General features: G+C 45.1%; 1 protein-coding gene across 1 annotated transcript in view; it reads right to left on the reverse strand.

Annotated features, from left to right (window-relative positions):
* FAM135B (family with sequence similarity 135 member B) overlaps positions 1-16,684 on the reverse strand; it is a 166,873-nt gene that overhangs the window by 118,096 nt on the left and 32,093 nt on the right. The window contains exon 2 of the mRNA XM_003408304.3: positions 13,563-13,642. Within this exon, the coding sequence (XP_003408352.2) occupies positions 13,563-13,642 (80 nt within the window). The remainder of the gene's footprint in view (positions 1-13,562; positions 13,643-16,684) is intronic.

The following is a 16,684-nucleotide window of genomic DNA, read 5'->3' on the forward strand; positions in this document are numbered from 1 at the left end:
TCTATCTCTAATTTCTGGCTTCTTTCTTTCTTTAAACTTTCATTTTCTCCTAACTCCAAGGTGTTATGGATTGAACTGAGTCCTCCAAAAAGATGTGAAGGCCTAACCCCTGCTCCGGTGAATATGACCTTGTTGGGGGAAATAAGGTTTTCCTTTGTAGATGTTATCATTTGAGCTAAGAAATCATACTGGGTCCTCTTCCTAATCCCTTCTGAGAGGTGTCTTATAAAAGAGAAGCGCAGACATGGAAACAGAGTCACAGACAGAGGGGAAGGCAGATGCCATGTGACAGAAGACACAGATGCATCTATAAGCAGCAAGGGAACGCCAAGGATTGCTGGCCGCCACCAGAAACTAGGACAGAGTCATGGAGCACCTCTTCTCTCAAAGGCCCCAGAAGGAATCAACACGGCTGAGACCCTGATTTGGACATCTAGCCTCCAGAGCTGTGAGAAAATAAATGTCTGTCCTTTAAAGTCACCCACTTTGTGGTATTTTGTATGGCAGCCTTAGGCAACTAAGACACAAGGGACAGGCTCCATTTAACAAATTTGAACTTGGTTTTGGGAAATCCAACTTAGCATTCGTACTTTACAAATGAGGGAACTAAGGCTTAGAGAGACTTGTCTGAGATCCTGCTAACCTAGGTTCTCAAGGAGTCCAACATCAAGGCTGTTGTTGTTGGGTGCCATCAAGTTGACTGATTCATAGGGACCCCATGTAACAGAGTAAAACTGCCCTATAGGATTTCCTAGGCTATATTCTTGACAAGAGGAGCCCTGGTGGCACAGTGATTAAAGCGCTCAACTGTTAACTGAAAGGTCAGCAGTTTGAACTCACCAGCTGCTCCACAGGAGAAGGTGTGGCAGTCTGCTTCCGTAAAGATATACAGCCTTGTAAACCCCACAGGGCACTTCTTCCCTGTCCTATAGGGTTGCTATGAATCGGAATCGACTTGGCAGAGCAATGGGTTTGGTTTTTGGTTTTGTATTCTACCCACTGACACAGTGGCTGCAACGAAGGGCTCAAGCATAGCAGCGATTGTAAGGATGGCACAGGATTGGGCAGTGTTTCGTTCTGTTGTCCACAGGGTCACTATGAGTTGGAACAGAGTCTACCGCACCTAATGACAACATTGTTTATGGGAGCAGGTCCGCAGGTGTTTTATCCCATGGAGTGCCGGGTGGGTTAAACTGCCCGGTGGGTTCCAGCTGCTGGCCTTTTGGTTAGCAGCCGGGCACTTAACCATTGTGCCACCAGGGCTTCTCAGCCTCAAGGCAGAGGAAGCAAATGTGCATGATTAACCGTGAGGATGAAGCCAAGATCAAACTCACGTCTCCCACCCCCAGTCCATTTCCCCTTATGCCGCGCTGCCTGCCCTCGGCCAGGAGTGACTTTGGAGGCTCGGCAACCTGCCAGCTGGACTCTGCACCTCCAGGCCTTGCGACATGCTCTCACGATCTGCAACACTTCACAGCTCTCTGCTGTTTGCTATTTGGAAGCTTTCACAGAATGCCACACGCAGAGCCAGCTGACATTAGCGTGAATCTGAACAAACAAGTTGGCTGAAACTGGTTAGATCAAAATAGCTATATTTAGACTCAGAGTATGGCAAGGCTTAGTGGAGAATGGAGCCTCGAAAGGTCACCTGTATGCATACCCACTGTCTAGGCTATATCATACTCAATGGCCCAGACTATACGCCTACCCACTGACCAGGCTGTGTACATACCCACTGACCAGGCTGTGTGCATACTCCCTGACCAGGTTATATGCATACCCACTGACCAGGCTGTATACATACCCCTGACCAGGCTCTATGCATACTCAATGACCAGGCTATATGCATACCCACTGACCAGGCTCTATGCATACCCACTGACCAGGCTCTATGCATACCCACTGACCAGGCTCTATGCATACCCACTGACCAGGCTCTATGCATACCCACTGACCAGGTTCTACGCATACCCACTAACCAGGCTGTGTGCATACACACGGACCAGGTTCTATGTATACCCACTGACCAGGCTGTGTACATACCCACTGACCAGGTTCTATCCACTGACCATGCTATGTGCATACCAATTGTCCCACTGACTAATCAAAGGCATTCCTAAGGCAACAGGCAAAGGCCCAGACAAAACTTAGGCAGACAAAGCCCATCAAACCATTATTTACAAGAAATGAGATTGAAATCACACTGTTGAATAGTTACGAAAATGGTTAAATAAATCATTCTATATCCTGTAAGTGGAAAGCTATGAAAAAAAAAAAAAAAGCTATGAGAGGGTTAAAAAAGGTTTCATTCTAAGTATAATTAATGAAATATCTACAAATTCATAAGAAATATTTTTTTAAATGCATAGTCTGCTGAATGATCTTAGTTTTGTGTATTTTATATATATATACATATATATACATATATATATATATATACATATATATATACATATATATATACATATATATATACATATATATATATATATATATGGAGCCCTGGTGGTTTAGTGGTTAAGAGCTCGGCTGCTAACCAAAAAGGTCAGCAATCTGAATCCATCAGATGCTCCTTGGAAACCCCATGGGGGCAGTTCTACTCTGTCCTATAGGATCACTGAGTTGGAATTGAGTTGAGAGCAAAAGGTTTGAAATTTTTATACATACATATACAACAAACACAGACAAAGAACAAGAGGGAGTGAGAGAGAGAGAAGAAAAAAAAAGACAGAGAGAAGAGGGGGTACAAAAAGGGAAAACAAATAAAAAGATAATCCACTAAATGCCCTAAATGCTTATGTGACGTCTAGATGGTGAGATCACGGGATTACTTTTCTCTCTCTAACTTTGGTGTCAAATACATTCTCGATGTGTGCATTTTATGATCAAAAGCAATCCACTCCCCAAAGACTGTAACAGAGGAGCAGAGATGTAAAAGGCCAGATGCCCTGGCTGGTTTCTAACAGCACGTAAGGCCTGTGAGATGATCCTAGCCAGGTAGTTGTGGGACAAGGATTCAAAGACAGCCCTTGGCTTTTAGAGAGGCGGAATGGGCTGGCTAGAGAAAATTATCAAGGAGATGCCCACAACTAAACAATGTCCCTAAACAAATTGAGCTTTAAGGATGTCTGATGGGTCCTTCTGAGACTTAGACTGGTGATTCTTGAAGTAGGGTGGACCCTAGAAGATCATGCTGTCTACTCTTTTGTCTTCAAAGACACTTGCTTTAACATCAGAGGGAAGTTAGGGGAGTTTATATCCATAATAGAGCTGTTCCCAGTCACAGAAAGATCAACTCAAATTGTCTTCAACAAGAAAGAAAATGTATTAGCCCAACTGTAGTTCTAGCTAGAGTGTGGATGGATTTCTTGGTCAAGGGATACCATCAGAAGCCCTGATGCTCTGTCTTTCTGCTTTCCTTTCTCCAGCTGCTTCGGTTGCTCCTGCAGCAGACTTTGGGGGTGAGTTCCACCTCAGCATTATCCCATCCTCAGATAGGACTTCTGGGCTTCCACTCACTTGAGCTGCTGATCACTGGCTTATGGCAGGGTCAGGGTGGGAGTGTGGGTGTGGGTTACACTCCTAAGAACTTTCAGTTCTCTACAGCTTGGGTAGAATGCTCCCAGTAGCTTCTAGGTGCTCCTCCAGAGCAAAGCCCCAGGCTCTGGCATCTGAAAGCCCCCTGAAATGGGGTGGTGGGGGCAGGGAGGACACAGAAAAGGGGAGGACTGGGGGAGGGGTACATGCCGGGTGTACACAGTTAGTGTTAAGGATGCTCAGATAAGAGATTATTAACTGTTCCCAGAGATTGCTAAGGGAAGACCCATAGATAACCTGGTCATTGAAGACTGGAAATTCTTCCTGCCAGTCTGGTGGGCCTAGAGGAGTGGAAGGCTGGGGAAGGAAGGGATAGGCATTCAAAGTAGAAGGAACAGCAACAGCAGAGGCTGAGAGGTATGAAGATCATGACGGCACAGGAGATGGAAAGAAGCTTCTGGAAAGAGGGCTGTGGAGGTCAAGCAAGCTTTAAGATGCAGTTATCAGGGCAAAGGATAAACGGACAGTTCTGGGTTTGGTCCCAAGAAGGCTGGGTCCCTGGAGAGCTGGAAAACTGTGATTCCTGGTCTGTACGAGGAGTCAGAGGTAGGCTCCCCTGGTCTTCTGACTTAACTGCCTTGGCTCGGGTAGAAGTCGAGCAGATGGAAAAGCTTCCTTTAACCGCTTTGCTTATTCAGGGAAGTCTATCCTATATCCCTGAGCAGCCCTCCTCCGCCCCAGCCAGGTTCTTAGAGCACCTGGCTGTTATTCTCCATGAAAACAGCCATAGTTAATATTTAGGTGTGTGCTAATGGACCCTGAAAAGAAATCAGATTGACTCATTTGAAGAATAAATGTCTCTGCTCCACCTGCTACATGGTGAAACTCTTGAAGGCTTCTACTTAATGGAAATGGAAATCACCTCTCAAAACATTACGAAAACTAATCATGGCAATTTCTCCACGTTTGCACAATTCACTGGGTTCATTATCTTTTCTCCTGCTTTGATGAGCAATGACTAGCAGGTGCCTGTTTTGTGCCTTAATCTTTCACCGCAGCCTCAGTAAGCTTGAACATTTCCATCAAAATCTGATTTAGTTGACCATCCAGCTAAGGAAAAATGAGTTTTGTTATTGTTGCTGTTTAACATCTCCAGGTAGGAAGAGACTGCAAAATCTGTTGCATAGCACCATGTTGGTGGAAGGAGCTAGCCAAGGCTAAGTACCCTGGTGGAACGGTAGTTAAGCATTTGCCTGCTAACCAAAAGGTTAGCAGTTCAAATCCACCAGCCACTCCTTGGAAACCCTATGGGTCAGCTCTACCCTGTCCTATAGGGTCACTATGAGTTGGAATCGACTCGACGGCAATTGGTTTTTTTTTTTTTTGGTAAGTACACTTAAGATTTATTCACGGCCATGGACATATGAATTATTTGTAGCCTCAAGCTCAGGTGAAAAGAGAGAAGAAATGTAAACTAGCTTTTGAAGCAAGCATAATTATGGTTTTCAATTTCTTTTTTTGGTTTTCTCCTACTGGATGCCTTAGCCCTTTCATTTTAATTAGCTAAACCCTGTAGGACTCAGACTATATAAGCCTTTTCCTGGGAAATCTCCCGGGCCGCTCTCCTTCTCAATCACTCTTCTTCCCAGATGGGTGGCCTCCTCTCTTGTGCTCCTGGAGGGACTTTTATCAGAGCTCATCCTTGCATCTACTGTTCTACTTAGAGGACCTTCTCCCACCACACTCGAGCATATCAAACTAGCATTCATCTCTATATTTCTCAGGGCATAGAAGAAGTACAGCCAGAATGTTCATTAGAAGCAAGGAAGGCGACACTTCATCTTGTATACTTTGGACATGTGATCAAGAGGAATTAGTCCCTGGAGAAGGATATCATGCTTGGCAAAGCAGAGGGTCAGCAAAAAAGAGGAAGACCCTCAAAGAGATGGACCGATACAGTGGCTGCAACAATGGGCTCAAACACAGCAAAGATAGTGAGGATGGCAGAGGACGGGGCAGCGTTTCGTTCTGTCGTACACAGGGTGGCTGTGGGTCAGAACTGTCTCAACACCACCTAACAACAACCAACACTATCTAGGTGTCCCTTGGTGGTGCAAACAGCACCTTGGAAGAAAGGGCTGACAATCTACTTCTGAAAAACCAGCCATTGAAAACCCCTGTGGAGCACAGCTCTACTCTGACACACATGGGGTCACCATGAGTCGGAGTCAACTTGACGGCAACTGGTGTGCTTTTTGTTTTTTATGTGTGTGTTTATTTGTTTTTTAATACTTTGGTTTGTAGGAGGCATCTGAAAAGTTTGTTGAATTGAGATAAATGTTGGTTTGGATCAAAAAGTCATACACGTGGCTGACAAGCTTAAAGTTCAGAAAGTTCAGTGTATACATTTCAGAACAGGATAGATACTTGAAATTGTTTTTTTACATACACATGTATATTCATACTTGTGTACTAACTTGTTCACCTGTGTGTTCTGTAATGCTAAGATCTTTCTAGAACACCCAGGAGAGGAGACTTCCTAAGCATCCTGAGCTCAGAACCTGTCATAATCCCTCATTCCACCAGATGCACAGCTAACTCAAACAAGAGCGAACCATCAGTCTCCAGAGAAATCTTCCTCAGGGTACTTTTTAAAAAAAGAATTGAAAAAAGAAAGCAGTGTTTGCCTGCCTTTATACATGGGGAATCATTACTGCTGTTTTTTTTTTTTTTTAAATTCACATACTCTAACCACAAACATCTAGCTTGAAAAATTCAATCAGAAATTGATTTACATCTAGGCAACCCAACAGCACTGCCGTCAGGTCGATTCTGACTCCTAGCAACCCCACGAGAGGAAAGAGAACTGCCCCGTACGGTTTCCAAGGCTGTAAACCCTTACGAAAGCAGACTGGCACGTCTTTCTCCCCCAGAGCAGCCGGCGGGTTCGAACTGCTGACCTTTGGTTAACAGCCAAGCACTTTAACCACTGCACCACAAGGGCTCCTTACATCTAGACAAGTAGGATCTAAAACGTCTACATAATTAAGGCATGCTTCCATAGAATGTGGCTGAGAACTGACACATTTAAAAATAGAACAAAAACACATAATTCTGTCCCTTAATTGGTGAGATGGCACCTGGCGTCTGAACAGCCCTGGCTGTGTGTTGTCACGGTGCTTTCGTGTTGTCTGGCTGTGCCAGTCTCCTCAGTATGACACAAAATCTCCTACACGTTCTGGCCTATAGCCCTGGTGTTCCTCTCAGCCCCTTCCTCATCACCAGCCACTCCAGAGCTCTTACCACCCACCCTCTGCCTCAAGCACCTTCCCCACCCTTGTCTGCACGGTCAGCCTCTCATTCTGCCAGGTTCAGTCCACAGGCCCTTCTCTGCAGCTGAGCCGCCCAGCTCCTGGCATGGCCCCACTGCTGTGTCCATAGTCACCCCACTTCCTTTGGCTGTTGTATTTATCTGAGCCCTTCTCTGTCTCTCCCACAAGACTGCGAGCTTCTCCCAGGCAGGGAGGCAGCCTCTCGTCCACATGTCTCCCAGGGACCAGGGTAGGACAGAATACTGCCAAGTAAACAATGAACCACCGATGTGTTGCTGTGACTCTGGCTTCTGGTGACCTCATGTGTTTCAGAGGAGAACTGTGCTCCATAGAATTTTTAATGGCTGATTTTTTTCAGAAGTAGACCACCAGGCCATTCTTCTGAGGCACCTCGGGAACCACCAACTTTTGGTTAGCAACCGAGGGCGTTAACTATTTGCACCATCCACTCTATGCACAATAACACTTATTCTAGCTAAATTATTACGAGATTACTACGTGCCAGGCACCATCCTGAGCACTTTATTCACTTTATTAGTTTCCTATTGGGGCTGTAACAAATGACCACAGACTTAGTAACTTAAACCAACACATAATTACTATGTTCCAGTTCTGGATGAAGGTCAGCATGCCAAATCTGTCTCACTGGGCTAGAGCCAAGGCATCAACAGGGCTGGTTCCTTCTGGAGGCTCTGAGGGAGAGGCCAGTTCCTTGCTTTTTCACCCATTAGGCACCACCTGCATTCCCTGGCTGGTGGCCCCTTCCTCACTTCACCCCAGCCTCTCGCTTCCATCACTGAATCTCCTATGACTAAGATTCCCCTGCCTCCCTCTCATAAGCGCCCTTGTGATTACACTGAGCCCAACTGGATGTACTAGCTTCCTGGGAGAACGGAAGCTTATTATCTCACAGCTTTGGGTGCTGGGAGTCTGAGATCAGGGTGTCAGCCATATTGACTCCTCCTGAAGCTCTGAGGGAGAAACTGTCGCTTCCCTCTCTCCCAGCTTCCAGGCATTCTGTGGCTGGCAGCTGCAGTATCACCTGGCGGCCTTCTTCTGTCTCCCCCTCTGTGTATCTTCTCTTTTTTAAGGAGACAGGTCATATTGGATTAGGACCCACCCTACTCCAGTATGACCTCATATCTATTGATAACATTTTCAAAGACTCTATTTCCAAACAAGGTCATGTTCACATGCATAGAAGTTAAGATTTCAACCTTATCTTTTTGGAGGATACAATTCAAATCCGTAAAACAGAATAATTCAGGACAATCTTCCCATCTCAAATTCCTTAATTTAAGCACATCTGCAAAATTCCTTTTAGCATGTCAGGTATTACATTCACCGGTTGAAAGGCCCCAGGGATGAGGGCATAGACATCTTTGGAAAGCCATTACTCAGACTATCACCCTTGTATAACTCATTCAATCCTTATAACAAAACTACGAGGTAGGTATTGTCTACCATCACATTTTTAGATAGGGAACCTGAAAAAAACAAAGAGATTAAGTAACTTTACTAGAACCACACAGCTGAGAAGTGGCAAAGTAGGATTTGAATCTGGGAAGCCCAGACCCTGAGGTCCGCACCACTACTGAATATTGACTCTCCAGATGTAGCAGCCATTTTCTATTCTATTTTACAGATGAATAGAACAAACCAAGAAAACAAAAACCGATTGCCTTTGAGTCGACTCCAACTCACAGCAACCCAATAGGACAGAGGAGAACTGCCCCATAGGGTCTCCACGGAACGCCTGGTGGATCTGAACTGCCGACTTTTTGGTTAGCAGCCATAGCTCACTGCAGCTCTAGACGCTGCGTCACCAGGGCTTCTGGCGGTATAGTGATTAAGAGCTTTGCTGAAATCAAAAGGTCAGCGTTTCGAATCCACCAGCTGCTCCTTGGAAACCCTATGGGGCAGTTGCTATGAGTGAGAATTGACTGGACAGTAACAGGAATACAACAAAAGAGCCTTCACGTCCTATGCCAACAAATCCTCTCAACTAATCAGAGTCAGAGATATCATTAGACCCCAAGTCTTCTCAATCCTTCTGTTTTTGTTTTTATCCCTTGTCAATATATCACACTCCATTGCCAAAAAAAAATTTTTTTTTTCATTTTCTCAGAAACACATGCAGATAGTGGAAAATATGCTGGGGTGACTATCTGCCAATGGCTGCCTTGACGACATCCCATGAAGAAGGGGGTCTATCCCCCTCTCCTGAAGCGGGGCTGGCCTTGAGACTTGCTTTGACCAATGGAATGTGGAGAGCAAGACCCCGTACTTAGCCCTTAAGAGGCCTGAGGTCTTCTACCTTCTCACTCGTGGTGTACTGAGCTGCCTTGTAGGAGCTCAGCTGGGGAGAAAAGAGGGTATCTCCACATCAGCCTGATGCCCACAGCCATCTCTCAGTCAGTCCAGCCACTGCAACCAGCAGATCAGACATGTGAGAGAAGACATCGTGGAATTGCTGTGTTTCAGCTTTAGCTGAGCTCTCAGACGAAAACAGTTGCATGGATGAGCCCAGCCAAGCCCAGCTAACTCCAAAAACAAGAATAATCGAGAAGGAATAAATCATCATCGTTTAAAACCACTGTCTTAATCATCTAGTGCTGCCATAACAGAAATACTACAAGCGGATGGCTTTAACAAAGAGAAATATATTTTCTCACAGTCTAGTAGGTTTCAAGCCCAAATTCAGGGCGTTGGCTCCAGGGGAAGGCTTTCTCTCTCTTCAACTCTGGAGGAAGGTCCTTGTCCTCAATCTTTTCCCAGTTGAGGAGCTTCATAGCGCAGGGACCCCATGTTCAAAGGACGTGCTCTGCTCTGGGTGCTGCTTTCTTGGGGGTATGAGGTCCCCCAACTCTCTGCTTGCTTCCTTTTTCTTTTATCTCTTGAGAGATAAAAGGTGGTGCAGGCCACACCCCAGGGAAACTGTCTTTACCTTGGGAGGTGACCTCAGTAAGGGTGGCCTTACAATCCCACCCTTACATAAAATTACAATCACAAAATGGAACACAACCACACAATACTGAGAATCATGGCCTAACCGAGTTGACACATATTTTTTGGGGGGGACACAATTCAATCCATGATAACCCTTAAGTCTGGCTTGGAGTTATTTGTAATGCAGCAATATCTAACTGAAATTATATACAGTAAAACGTGCAAAAGTCAGAACCTATGTAAAGCGGAAACCTGTCAAGAGAAGGAAAACTCAAATATTTTCCACTAAAACGAGCAATAGAGAAGTGGTGAGACTGCACCCTGTCAAAGGTGGAAAACTAGAAAGACCTGGAAAAACAAGGTAATCCTCTGGAGTTCCAGCTCTCACAGGTTTCACTGTAATTGGAAAATCCACCTTGAAGAAGAAATCACAAATGTTACGTACCCCTCACCCACAGTGGTGGCCGGGAACAATAATTGTAAATTACTGCTGGCCTCCAGGTTAGTACTCTGGCCTAAATACTATGCTAGCGTAAAACTCAAGGGCATACTCACTTCCCTAAAATTACCCTGTGTCAACGAGAACAAAAAATAATAGAGGTATTTTTTTCCTAAAATAGCATACCATTTTTCTTTCCTTTGTCTCCACGTAGCACCATCACAAGCCCGTCACTTCCCTAAGCCACTGGGCTCTGTCAGCTCTTGTGATGGCCATCAGCCCTCTGTCCTCACAGCTGGGGCCTGGCAGCTCCAAGAGAGGCTCGGCCAAAGGGCAGGGACTGAGCCTGTGCTGTCCAGAGTCACATGGAGATGCAGGTACTTTGGCTGGAACCTGGGGACAGATTGTAGCCAATTGGCTAGGATGCTAGTCCCACCTGATTTCCATTCTCACCTCTGGGCATCTGCCTTGTCCCTGAGAACAGGTAATATCACCACTCGTTAAAATATATATGTAAATATATATATAAGTATGTGCATGTGTGTGTGTGTGTGTGTGTATATATATATATACACACACACATATAGTTTCTAGGGTCCAGGGTCCCAGTTGATTGACCTAATAACGTGATCAGTGCTGCTTATCTACCTCTTAGTTCACTGTGTAGTGCCTGGGGTCTTAAAAGCTTGCAAGCAGCCATCCAAGGCAGAAGAATTGTTCTCTACTCACCTGGAACAATAGAGGAAGAAGGTGAGTCCGAAATAGAAGAAGACAATGGGACACGTGGCTAATTTCCTCCATGAATACCTACCTCCTTTGCCATGAGGCCAGAAGTACTGGATGGTGCTCAGCTACTATTACTGAACATTTTCATCAAAGATCTTATAGAAGAATCCCGATCGGAAGGGGGAAATGCAGAACAGAATTTAAATTCTCATGGACTCTAGACTTTCTGGAGCATGGACACTGGATGAACTACTGCCCTGAGATAATCTTTAAGCCTTAAACTAAAGATGTCCCCTGAAGTCTTAAAACCAAGCAATAGTTTAGCTTAACTAGTAAAGAATATCTGCCTTCAACATTATGCTTCTTTAAGAACTATCTCTATGTGATCAAAGTGACAACAGGCAACTTGACAGATTAGATAGAAAATTCAGGGGACAGTGAGATTATGTTAATAGCGGAGGAACAACTCAGAAAAGGAAGGTGAGAATGGCTGCACAAATCAAAGAATATAATCAATGTCACTGAATAGTACATGTAGAAAGGGTTGAGCTGGTGTATGTTCTGCCGTGTATATTCTCAAGAGAACAACAAAAATAAATTTAAAAATTATATGTTAAAAAAAAAGTTTCCATAGAATCAGTTCTGACTCACGGCAACCCCATACGTGTCAGAGCAGTGCTGCGCTCCATAGAGTTTTCAGTGGCTGATTTTTTTTTTTTTAAGTAGAACGCCAGGCCTGTCTTCTGAGGCACCTCTGGGTGGACTCAAACCCCCAACCTTTCAGTTAGCAGCTGGTCAGTTTCACTGCTTATACCACCCAGGTACTCTTCATAAAAAAAAAATAGGTAGGACTTATTGGACATTTACTTTGTGGCAGTCCCTGTCCAGGATATATTAATAATCTCTCAAACATAACCCTGAGGAAGATGGATTTTTATCCTCATTTGCAGGTGCCAAAACGAAGCTCAGCCATGGAGAATATTCTTGGGGCCACACAACTAGTTTGTGGCAATGTTAGGGTTCAAAGCCATCTAAGGGCAAAGTTTTGGATCTTTGTATGGACTCCATGAACCTTCCTCTGGTGGAAACGGGTGTAGCAGGGGCCCAAACCAGGGGGGCAAGAAAGGAGGGAACTTCAGGCTGCTTGAATCCCCCTGGACCAACACGGGGCATAGGAGAGTGAGTGGCCACTTCTCAGTCTCAGATCCCTGATTTCTCCCCAAAAGAGAGGGGTGGAGCAGAACAGGAAAAACATCCTGGGGAGAGAGTGGCTTATTTACTACTTAACACTTATTTTGCCCAGAGTCAGGGGAGAAGCAGTGGTCAGCAATCTTTTCCTCCTTCTAGATCTCAGAAGTCAAAGTTAGCCTGTTCGTCCATAAATAACCGTATTTTTATACAAATAATGCGCACCTTCAGCATTTGTTTGCCAGTCGCACGCCCATGTGGTATCTTCTTAAGCATGCTATGTTTTTTTTCTTTCTTTTTTTTTAACAGCAGCATGTGGAAGAGGATTGGCATGGTGGTGCTTGCGAGGGCACCTCATGGAGGGAGGGCACAGCCAGCAAACAAACACAAAAGGTGTGTGTTATTTGCCTAAAACACATTATAAGCCTCCTTTGATGTCCTCTTGCGTGGCCTGAGTCATCGACTCCTTTCCACACCTCTTCCAGGATGGAGCTAAGCAGATCACTGCATCTACACCTCTAACTTATGACTATTAAATGGCTTGTGACCTCACTCGCTGTACTGTAATATCCTTGCAAACATGGTGGTGGTCTAATGGCCCGGACAATTCCAAATGAAGCTAATGAACCATAGCTACTATCACAACTCTTAAGTCTACTGAACTGGATTTCTATAATGCTCTGGGCCACCCTGACTTTCATAACTACAATTATGTACGATTTCCACAGTGTCATCTTTTTATCTTCTTACTTTCTCTCTCTCCCACCCCTATGTCTTTCTCCTTATTCTTAAGGTCTGGCTGATTCACACAGTCCTCCCAAATTTACTACTGTAACCTCTTATGCTCCCACTGATGCAATGAGTTCTAAGTTTCTGACTTCACATTCTGTTACACTAAGTATTGGCTGGACCCCAGAATATCCATTTAATACAGTGTTAAAACCCTGGGTTGTCCTTGGCAATTGTTCTCCCCAAGTTGGGGACAGTTTTGGACCCCACATTCTGTATAGAACTTGCTATGGAACTCCCTACTCACCTAGTCCTCTGGGCACCTATATAACTAGCAGATTCTCTTTGACCACAGGTTACCCATTAACTCCCTTATGGATGTCAGTCTCCGTCCTTTTCCTCCCTGACTTGACTTTAGCCAACCCCCACAGCCAAGTGTATCCCAAGTACCAGCTGCTCCTGGGACAGTGGTTCCCCCTCCAGCAATGTACAGACCTTGCCACGTCCAACAGAGGGTCTCTATTTCCAAAACACATTCATCTAGCACTCAAAAACAATTTACTGAGTGCCCCTGCATGCCAGGTACTCCGCTACACCCTGGAGTAGTGATGACTAGAGGTTACCAGCGGGGGACCAGCACCCACTGCCACCCTTCTGCTCACCTGTCTGCCCAACGATGGAGGCACTCACTCTGTGGGGGATCCTTGAGGACACCTTCAAGGTCACACAGATCTGGTAATACCTGAGAAAAGAACACAGAAAAGGCCACTGAAGATCAGGCTTTTTACTGTTGGCTTCTTCTACAAATGCCAGGATTTAATCCTGAAGGCCATAGTGAGTCATGGAAGTTTCTAGATAGCACACATGATCGTCTGGAATCAAAGACAGATTGACACTGACAGCAAAGTGAGAGAGGAAGGGAATGGGGCAAAGCTGGAGGCAGGAAGTGGAGTTCACTGGAGAGCTAGTGTGAGCTGGAGTGAGGCTGGTGGAGAGGGGAATAGAGAAAAGGAAGAGATGGGTCATGAGACACAGGGACATGAACAGGCACTTTAAGAAATGTGCATATTTTCTTTACTTAGTCAGAAAAGTCTACTGTTGCAGGCATAGAAACCAAAACCAAAACAAAAAAACCCAAACCTGTTGCTGTTGAGTCAGTGTTGACTCACGGAGGCCCCATGTGTTACGGAGTAGAACCGAGCTCCATAGGGCTTCCTTGGCTATAACCTCAGTGGAAGCAGGTCATCAGGCCTTCCTTCCATGGCACTTCTGGGTGGATTTGAACCACCGATCTTTAGGTAGCAGACAAGTGCAAACCATTTGTGCCACCCAGGGACCCAGTTACAGGCGTGTAGGTGCTTTAAACACATGGTGGAAAGCCCACATATAAATTGAGCTGCCATCATGTTGCAACACAAACACCGTCAGAAACACTGCGGCTGAGTTACTACTGCCAAGGGGAAGGCGGAAGACTCCTCCCGGTGCACTTCTGAGCTCTCATTTTCAATGCTCACGCCCATTCCCAAATTCCGTTATTTCAGGATATCGCGCAGGCTGCCAGCTGAACCCTCCAGATCTACCCTCTTTCCCACAGGTGCCGAAAGTATCTGTGTTTTCCAAAGAATAGCCCTTTTGACTGCAAGACCTGGGCATGTTTCTGGTATCCCCATTGTCCTCCCTTCCCCTGGTTTAAAGCTCACTGTGAATCAGAACGGGAATAACACAAAGTACATTGGAGGTGAAATCACATGGCTACATCGTCTCCAGGGCTCCTTGGGCTCACGGCTCGGGACGGCCCAGCTGCTGACTCAGCCTCACTGTGCACACTCGGTGGGGTCTTCGGCAGGCGGCGGCGTGCTTCTGTGTCTATATGATGATCAGAAGAGGGTAGAGGAAAGGCCTCTAGATCCGAAGCTGTAGCCCAAGTGATACCACTTGCTAGCTGAGTGACTTTGAGCACGCGACATACCTTCTCTGAACTTGTTTCTGCCTCTTAAAATGCAGATTTTAAGAGGGATCTGTTCTGACTTCCAGGAAGTGTTGCCTCTGTATTGCTAGAACTCCTCCTTCCTGCACCCTTCCCAGGGGAAGACAGAAATTTTGAGTTCTCAATGAAAACTCTTTAAAATCTAAAATATTGGCTCCTAAATCAAATCAATGGCAATAAGAATAGCAACAACACCAACAGCAAAAACAATGGGTAGCCGCAGCCATTGCCAGAACAGTAACGGTAAAGCTCTACGTCGACAAAATAAAACGCATTTGCAGGCTGAATCCTCATGGGCCAATAATTGGTAAAACCTGATTTATACAAATACAAAATATTGTGTTTCTTACTATCTTCAGGCAAGAGCAATCACTGTTTGGCTAGGTTAAATGTAAGTACAATAAAGACTTGTATATTTGAATAATTTCATCATCAAAGTGAGGGGGTACAAGTTCCCCACCCCTTCAGCTGCAATAATCGAATGGCTTGTTTGAACAGAAGATGGGTCAGCGATTGCCAGGGACTACCCTTACCTTCCTGCCAGATAGTGGTTGGAGCACTTGGATTTATTAAACATCTTTGTGCCAGGACCTTTTGTAGGAACTTCCACGTGTGTCATCTTGTTTGATTCCCCATAAATCCTCCGTGAAAGAAAGCATCAGGGAAGAAATTGGGTCACAGAAGAGATCTGATTACTTATCCAAGGCCACAGGCCTAGGCAAGGTTGCTGGGATAATAACTTCAGAGACGACTGTATGTTTCATTGTCTGGCAACCCCCTGTAGGAGTCACATTCTGTTGCTATGTTTCACTGTTGTCATTGTCATTAGTTGCCTTGGAGTTAGCTGCAGCTCATGGAGACATCGTGTATAACAGAACACAACCGTCCTCAGTCCTGTGCCATCTTCAGGATCATTGGCATGTTTGAGACCATTGTTGTGGCTATCGTGTAGTGCCTTCCAACCTAGAGGTTCATCTTCCAACCCTATACTGAGCAATATTCTGTTGTGATCCATAAGGCTTTCAAAGGCTAATTTGGAAAAGTAGATTTCCAGGGCTTTCTTCCTAGTCTTTGTTAGTCTGGGAGCTCCACAGAAACCTTTCCATCATAGGTGACCTTGCTGGTATTTGAAATACCAGTGGCATAGCTTCCAGGATCATAGCAACACGTGAGACACCAGTTCAACAAACTGACAGATGGGTGGTGGTACTATAAATTCAACACCTTTTATAGCCATTTCCAAACCTCTGTCTGAATTCTTGTTCCTTAAAATCACTTGATGTTCCTGAGTCTTACTTCAAGGAATCAGATGTTTTCCAGGAATTTCCTAAAAGAATTCGGTTTCAAGTATGTCAATCCATATGGGCCCTGTCCTAATTAAACAGAATGCCTGAACCCTTTAAGAAGTCCCTTTTGTCTCTGACAGATCATAAATCCATAAACAAGGTTCTTTCATGACATATATGATATTGTTTGAGCCCTACAGCAAATCTTTGATGCACTCACCATGGTTTCCATTTTAAAGATGAGAAAGCTAACATCTAGAGATAATAGGATATGTCCAAGCTCACATGCTGGTGTTGTTAGGTGCCATCGAGTCAATGCCCACTCATAGCGACCCTCTGTATAACGGAATGAAACACTGCCTGGACCTGCACCATCCTCATAATTGTTGCTATGTTTGAGCCCATTGTTGTAGCCACTGTGTCAATCCCTCTCACTGAGGGTCTTCCCCTTTTTTACCAAGCATGATGTCCTTCTCCAGAGACTGGTCCCTCCTGTTAAGATGTCTGAAGC

Source organism: Loxodonta africana, chromosome 14 (assembly GCF_030014295.1).
Source record: "Loxodonta africana isolate mLoxAfr1 chromosome 14, mLoxAfr1.hap2, whole genome shotgun sequence".
In the NCBI taxonomy this organism is placed as follows: domain Eukaryota; kingdom Metazoa; phylum Chordata; class Mammalia; order Proboscidea; family Elephantidae; genus Loxodonta; species Loxodonta africana.